Source organism: Somniosus microcephalus, chromosome 16 (assembly GCF_052327205.1).
Source record: "Somniosus microcephalus isolate GS21.2 chromosome 16, FLI_Smic_1.0, whole genome shotgun sequence".
Taxonomy (NCBI): Eukaryota; Metazoa; Chordata; class Chondrichthyes; order Squaliformes; family Somniosidae; genus Somniosus; species Somniosus microcephalus.
Window position 1 is genome coordinate 87,272,090 of NC_141002.1, and position 7,401 is coordinate 87,279,490.

General features: G+C 43.1%; 1 protein-coding gene across 3 annotated transcripts in view; it reads left to right on the forward strand.

The window, feature by feature from the left end:
* The window catches only part of atp23 (ATP23 metallopeptidase and ATP synthase assembly factor homolog), a 28,393-nt gene extending 23,690 nt beyond the window's left edge, over positions 1 to 4,703 (forward strand). For all 3 annotated transcript variants that reach the window (XM_086009408.1, XM_086009407.1, XM_086009409.1), the window contains one exon: positions 1,001 to 4,703. In XM_086009408.1, coding sequence (XP_085865534.1) covers positions 1,001 to 1,204 — 204 coding nt within the window. In that variant the 3' untranslated portion in view covers positions 1,205 to 4,703. The remainder of the gene's footprint in view (positions 1 to 1,000) is intronic.
* Positions 4,704 to 7,401: the final 2,698 nt, after the last annotated feature.

Here is a 7,401-nt window from a genome sequence, read left to right on the forward strand (position 1 = left end):
CGAAGGTTTTTTCGTTCAGCGCAAGTCGTGCGTACGAACGGGTTTTTAGAGGGTTCCAGTTTTGGAAGTTCGGATAAAGGGTAAGTCGTGCGCACGACCCCCCGCCGACCCCCCCGCCGGCCCCGACCCCCCCGCGGACCCCGCCGGCCCCGACAACTGCCGACCCCCCCGTGGACCCCGCCGGCCCCGACAACCGCCGACCCCTCCGCCGGCCCCGACAACCGCCGACCCCGCCGGCCCCGACAACCGCCGACCCCGCCGGCCCCGACAACCGCCGACCCTCCCGCGGACCCCGCCGGCCCCGACAACCGCCGACCCCCCCCCCCCCGCGTACCCCGCCGGCCCCGACCCCCGCCGACCCCGACTGACTTACGCTGAGCGTCAGCGTAAGTCGTGCGCACGACCCCCCGCGGACCCCCGCCGACCCACCTTCCGAAATCCGAAATTCTCCTTTATCCGAAACTCGGCTGGTCCCGAGGTTTTCGGATAAAGGATAGTCTACCTGTATTACATTACACCTGTATTTTCAAACTAAAATTGGTGGCACAATATTGTGAATATTATTATCACCTGATTGGGAAAGGGGTGTCCTGTAGAGACTGGGTGCTTGCTCTCTCTGATGGAGAGAAGGATGTCAGGTTCATCACCCTTGGCCACTCTTGCACACCTCCGAGGGACAGGTAGAAAAGCAGCATTGTGCGCAGGCCAATTCCTCTTGACCAGATAAAGTTTCATGCTGTGGAGGAGTGGGCATGAACCTGCGCTCGTTACAGTTGTGTAACTTGCAATGTGCTGGGGGAGGAGGGAGCACGAATCCACAAACTTAATTTGTTTAAAGTGATGAGATATCTTCTAAAATAATATACAGAACACACCATTTAGTCCCTACGGAAAGGGATCCAGTTCACCTTTTTGTTTGTGCGTAGTATTTTGCTTGCATTGTGCTGTGTAATTGGTTTGCAATAAGACTCCCGACATTAGCCTGTGCTTTTTCACCCAGAAATGCGTGCGTGAGCGAGCCTGTCGTTCCATACTAGCTGTTCGCAAAGTCAGTCAAGAAACTGCAGAAAAAGCTGTTGATGACGTTTTTGATAGCTGCTTTAATGACCACGAACCTTTTGGAAGGATTCCACACAATAAAAAGGACGCAAAATATGCCCATCGGGATTTTCAGAACCGGAATCGATATTACTCGAATCTTTGAGAAGATGTCAGACCTCCTGGTAAATGCGTTACAATTAATTTGTAATAAAAGTCTACGAACCTTATTACACAAGCTATAGTTGGTAAAATCAATTATTGTTGTGTTTTACAAATGAGAGAATTTCCCTGAATTACTTGTTCAATCAACTTGTTAATAGAAAGAAGCAAAACATTTGTATTTGACTGGGTGTGAATTCAGTTTATTTTGACCATGTCACATTTTAATCTTTTGGTTTCACTAAAGTAGTTCCACTTTGTGGTGCTCATGTCCCAGTTTTGCATATTCCGACTATAATTGCCACAAAATAATCTAAATTAAATAGCGTAATATAATTGAAAGTGACTTCAAAGGACTTGCATTGTTTAAAGTGCCAATCCAAGCAAACTGATATTTGCTTAACCTTGTTAATATAAGCTTAAACAGTCATTATATTGACCCTTTTAAATGTCAAACCACAACTCTGTGACAGCTCAATGAGCAAAAGTATTACAAGGTGTGATACTGAACCATACAGGGAAGGGAAGTCCTGGGTTTGGTTCCCTGGGCTGGCTGAATTAACTGCGCTCACTCTGAGGCAGCAACGGGCAGACAAAAATTTGTACCAGTCCTGAAGTTGGTCAGGGTTTTCACTCCTGCGTGCTTGTATGCCAAGCGTGTGGACCTGGGCGGGATGGGTAGAGGGAAAAAAGAAATCTCACTTGGATGTGATGCTGCACACGGTCAAATAGCCTGTCAACACTCCATGTGTAGGCTCACCAAAGAAGAATGACAACTTCCACAAGACGCCAGAGGGTTGCCGATGTCCATAAAGAACGTTCCACCAGGAGTGGCTGTCTTCAAGAGAGGAAGATTCGACCGAGAAAGGAAAAAGTAAACCAGTGTAAAAACTTGGATGAATTTATTTTTAGTATAAATAGTGAATAAGACCCTGGGGACATAGGCACCAACTTAGAGGGAGCAACTACTCGCCCCCATGTTAATACTGTGAATTGCCGGCTGCCAGCTTATTTGTCCATATTTTAAGTTAAATCTGGACATTCTTCTACATTATGTAGAGCCAGAAAAATTTAAATAATTTAACTGCAAACATGGACAAGCAAGTTGTACAACAAGTCTGCTGTATGAGAAGTTGTAGGTATTGGTAACGCTATATATGACCAAGCCCCAGGTGGGCAGTGGAAACACTTCAAGGACACCCTCAAAGCCTCCTTGAAAAAGTGCAACATCCCCACTGACACCTGGGAATCCCTGGCCCAAGACCGCACAAAGTGGAGGAGAAGCATCCGGGAAGGCGCCGAACACCTCGAGTCTCTTCGCCGGGAGCAAGCGGAAGCCAAGCGCAGGCAGCGCAAGGAGCGCACGTCAACCCAAGCACCCCACCCACCCGCCCCTTCAACCACCGTCTGCCCCACCTGTGACAGAGACTGTAGGTCCCGCGCTGGACTCATCAGTCACCTGCGAACTCATTTTAAATGTGGAAGCAAGTCATCCTCGGTTCCGAGGGACTGCCTAAGAAGAGAAGAGGAGATATATGACCAAGCACATGTACGATTCAAAGAACTACAGCAATATTAAAGTGTATTTTGCAGTCACCATGTATTGATCTATTGCTGTATCGTGCAACTAGGCTACCTGTGTATATCTCTATAAGATTGTAATCAGTGGCTATTTGAAATGTTAGACAGGTAAAACGTGTAACTTCATAACTAATATTCCTTGACTTTTATATGTAGCCATGATTAATATATTTGCATACATGTTTTTCCGGCAATTCCATTTCACATTTAATTGTTGGACAGGAGAGAGAAGCAATTTAATTTTTTTAAATGTAAACATGACCACTTCTACTATAAAACTCCATTCCATATGTGCAGTTCTATTTTATTCTCATTTATGGGTTCCCAAAATGTTGATCAATTTTGTATATGGTATTTCTCTTTTCTAATGATACAGGTAGCAGCATAGAAAGGCCATTATCATTGTATCTGCCGTATATGTAGAAAATTACACAGTGATTTGGAAATGAACTACCTTGCAGTTACCCATTGGGACCAGGATAAGATCATCGTTCATACCTTGAAGATATGCTCATCATGTAACTGAGAAAAATCACTGAAAAATTGACTCTTTTGGAGGTTTGATACTCTTTAAAAGTCATGATCTTCCCCAATCCCACACATTAAAAAACATTAATTTTTGTCCCCCCCCCCCCTCCCCGGACATCCGCACCAGTCGTTGCTCACTTGTTGACAAAAGTTTTGCTTGGTGAAGCTTCACAAGATTCTGGAGCAAAACCTTTGTCATCGAGGGGTACGGTAGCATAGTGGTTATGGTAGCATACGGGACTAGTAATCCAGAGGGCTGGACTAATGATCCGGAGATATGAGTTCAAATCCTACCACGCCAGCTGGGGAATTTAAATCCTGTTAATCTGGAATAAAAAGCTAGTATCAGTAATACGAACATAAGAAGTAGGAGCAGGAGTAGGCCACACGGCCCCTCGGGCCTGCTCCGCCATTCAATAGGATCATGGCTGATCCGAACCTAGACTCACCTCCACTTCCCTGCCTGCTCCCCGTAACCCCTAATTCCCTTATCAGCTAGGAATGGTGACCATGAACTTACTAGATTGTCATAAAAAACCCATCTGGTTCACTAATGTTCTTTAGGGAAAGAAATCTGCCGTCCTTACCCAGTCTGGCCTATCTGTGACTCCAGACCCACAGCAATGTGGTTGACTCTTAACTGCCCTCTGACATGGCCTAGCAAGCCACTCAGTTGTATAAAGCGGCTCACCACCACCTTCTCGAGGGCAATTAGGCATAGGCAATAAATGCTGGCCTTGTCAGCGATGCCCACGTCCCGTGAATGAATTTAAAAAAAAAGTGAACAATAATTGGTGCTGATATCCAAGGAGTTGATATATCTCCACATTAAAGTGGTAGGATGTGGGTTTGCAGCAACAATCCACCACATTGCTGATTCACTGATTTCAACCATACTGCTGTGGTGAGGTGCATCTTCCCACAAGGTGAAGGAGGGGAGTCTGCACTGCAGTGGGACATTCTTAACAGTTCCTGAAGACTGCCGTTAATGGAGACTGAGGAGCAGATTATTGTTCTCCCTCTTGGCTGTAGTTGGTGCATGGGAGGCATGTAAGGAGGTAAAAGAAATAGGTCCTATGCTGTGCAGGTCACCCTTATAGCTCAGTGGGTAAATGTACTGTTAGAAATTTTAATTTACTTTGTTCCTTGGTTTAATTAAAAGACCTGATAGCTTCCTTTGATTGTCGAACAGTTTTGTCTGATGACGTAAATTGCTAACGGCCACATTAATATGAATAGCTGAGGTTTCCTGTATTCTGGGGAAGAAAAGCTGATTTTTCCATTCTGAAATTCGTAGTTGTCTTGTGTTTTATATTTGCTTTTTATGTCTGGTGCTTCATAACTGTTTAATTGTAAATAAATTGTATTAAAAAAATTAGCACTTTTAGCCTGAATACCTCATGTGTTTTTATATCCACCTACTCCAAGGGAGTGCAATGGTGTAGTACAAGACTACATTTAGTCCAGTAAGAAGATTACTACAATCCTTGGGGTTAGCCAGCCCTGCAAGGATAAATTAAAAGGTACACCTTAGTGATCATAAGGGGATAAGAAACTGTTCTTAAAATCATTGAGAGATCCTTGAAATTGTAATGAGTACTATGATTATTCAGAGCAGGAACATCCCAAGTTGGATCTTCATTTATATGGAGTTACCCAATCCAGCAGGGATGGCCATTAGGGCTCTACATTTAGCCCCATCAGTAACCTCCAATAGTTTCCCCATTCTCCCAAACTTTTTGGTTTCAAAATAATCTTCCTCATCTATAAATCCTTGCAGGGCCTCACTCTATTCTTACTTTGCAATCGCCTCTAGTTTTTATCTCCGCTCATACCCTCTGCAATTCTAATTGTGGATTACTGTGCAGCACCCTCTCGTTCCCTTGCCCTCATCCCTATGGTTCACCATCAAGGCAGAGTCGTCAGCCATCACACCTCCGATTGCTGGAGCTCACTTCCCAAACCCCTTTGTCTCTCCCCACCTTCAAAAGCCTCCTCAAAATTGACTTCCTCTTTGGTCACTTTCCCATACTCTTCTGTCAATTCCAGATTGCTTCATAAAGCACAAGACGAAAGATCGAATTTAAGAATCCTAACGGCTTTCACTGACACCTCGACACCTGCTTCTTGCAGACTATAAACTGTTTTTAATGGATAATGATTGAAATGAATGATCATATGTTGCCTTAATTTCTGTGACAAGCACTATTGATGAGATTTCAGAACTTTAAAAGGCTTCCTGATGTAATCAGTGAAAGATAATACCATCATATAACTGGCAGAAGTGTAGTCCAGATTTTCTTCTTGTTGGATTTTATTAAGCACCTTATTGTTGTTTTCATATATTCGCACTCTTCCCTTGGAGGATAGTGTGAAGCAGTAGGAAGGATTTGCAGGCTGAATAACAGTCTGACAGGCCACAACATGAACACTCCTTCCGTGGCCATAGTCATCTGTATACCAGCCACTAGGGTGGTAAGTCCTATACAGCCGGAGGGTTTTATGGGATCCCACGATCCATACAATGAGGGGGAGCTACTCATACCCACTAGACATGAGTATCCTGCTGGATGTCAGCCCAGAATTCAGAGCCGGAGCTCCAGTCCTTGCTCACCAGGACTATCTGGAGCGAGGTTTGAATCTTACATCTTCTGCCTCGAGCAGGAATGCTACCACTGAGACAGAGGCTCGCTCTACATGTGCTATATATATAGTATACCTAGTAATTCAAAGTTTTAACTTTTCATTTTATATTGTAATGTGCTTGAGATGAATAATATTTTTCATATAGTTCCAATTCTGAATGTTTCTTGAGAATCCTAGAGGATATTCTGATGGCTGAGTTTTAATGTATTCTAAAAGCAACTGCACACAAGCTGGCCCAGCAATTCAAGTGGTGAACGAATCTCATTAAGTGCTCGACTACTGACCAAAAGGCTTTGAATTTGGAGTTCCAACAGTCTGAACTTCAAACTTAACTTTGTTGAATGAGTTTTATCAATTCTCAACTGGGCTGTTCAATTGAACACTGCACAGAAGCTTTTGAAGGAATTAAAACTGTCATTTTCTGAACTTCTGATCAATCAGTTCCTGATGGATAATTATGAATCTGAATCAAGGAGATGGGAGAAGACTAAAAGTTGCTATATTTAGTGGTGTATAGTGGTTTGTTATGTGAATCTTCTTTCAATGAGTGAGATAACCGAGTAAATCACAAGCAATGAAGTCTTGAGTAGGACATGGTCATCTATAAAGTTAAAATAAAAACCATCTAATCTTCTATACTAATGGGTTTGCAGCATTGCTCACAGTAAATCAGACTGTCTGTTGTTTTATAAGTACAAGAATGCTATACCGTGTAATGTATAATGTTATTTTTCTGACGCTAAAGTGGAACAATATCCCTTTAAGACACAATGTGGCCTGGATTTTGCGGTGGTAATGATGACACATTGTCAGCGTTTGCCATCATTACCCCTCTGAAATTGACCATAACTTCAGGATTTTGCACATGTGCAGATAAACGCCGAAATCCTGAAGTTGCGGTCAGTCATTCCCTGCTCCGCCAGAGCCGGCAATCAGTGAAATCACTTGAACTGACGAAAATTTCCCCTTTTCCATTCTAAGATCGTTAAAAACTCCATAAAAAGTTAAGCCTTGTTCGATGAGGTGTAACTGGGTTTTTAGTGGTGTACTGAGTAATAACTACTGCTGAACAACTGTTCTGGCCCTGGAAAATGAATTTTATATTTGTGGAATGTCAAATTTCTTCATTATGATAAAAATGATTAGATTTTTAAAATTATAAATATATTTTTTTTAATGTTAAAAGTTTTTTTATGATGTTTCAGCTTCTACCTTAACCCCATGTGTATGTTCCAATCTTTATTTTGCTCTCTGTAAAAACTGTTTTAAAGTGAATGATAAAACCTGCTTTTTATTTCATGGTTTGCTGTCGGTAAGAATTCTTCAATGTGATTGGCTACTTAGCCAGCTTGTTGACATCACTGGACGCTGGAGATTCCCTATAGACAGCGCTACAACCAAATTAACGTCGAGAAAGCCAAAGTTTTTGCCACAGGCCACAGGCAG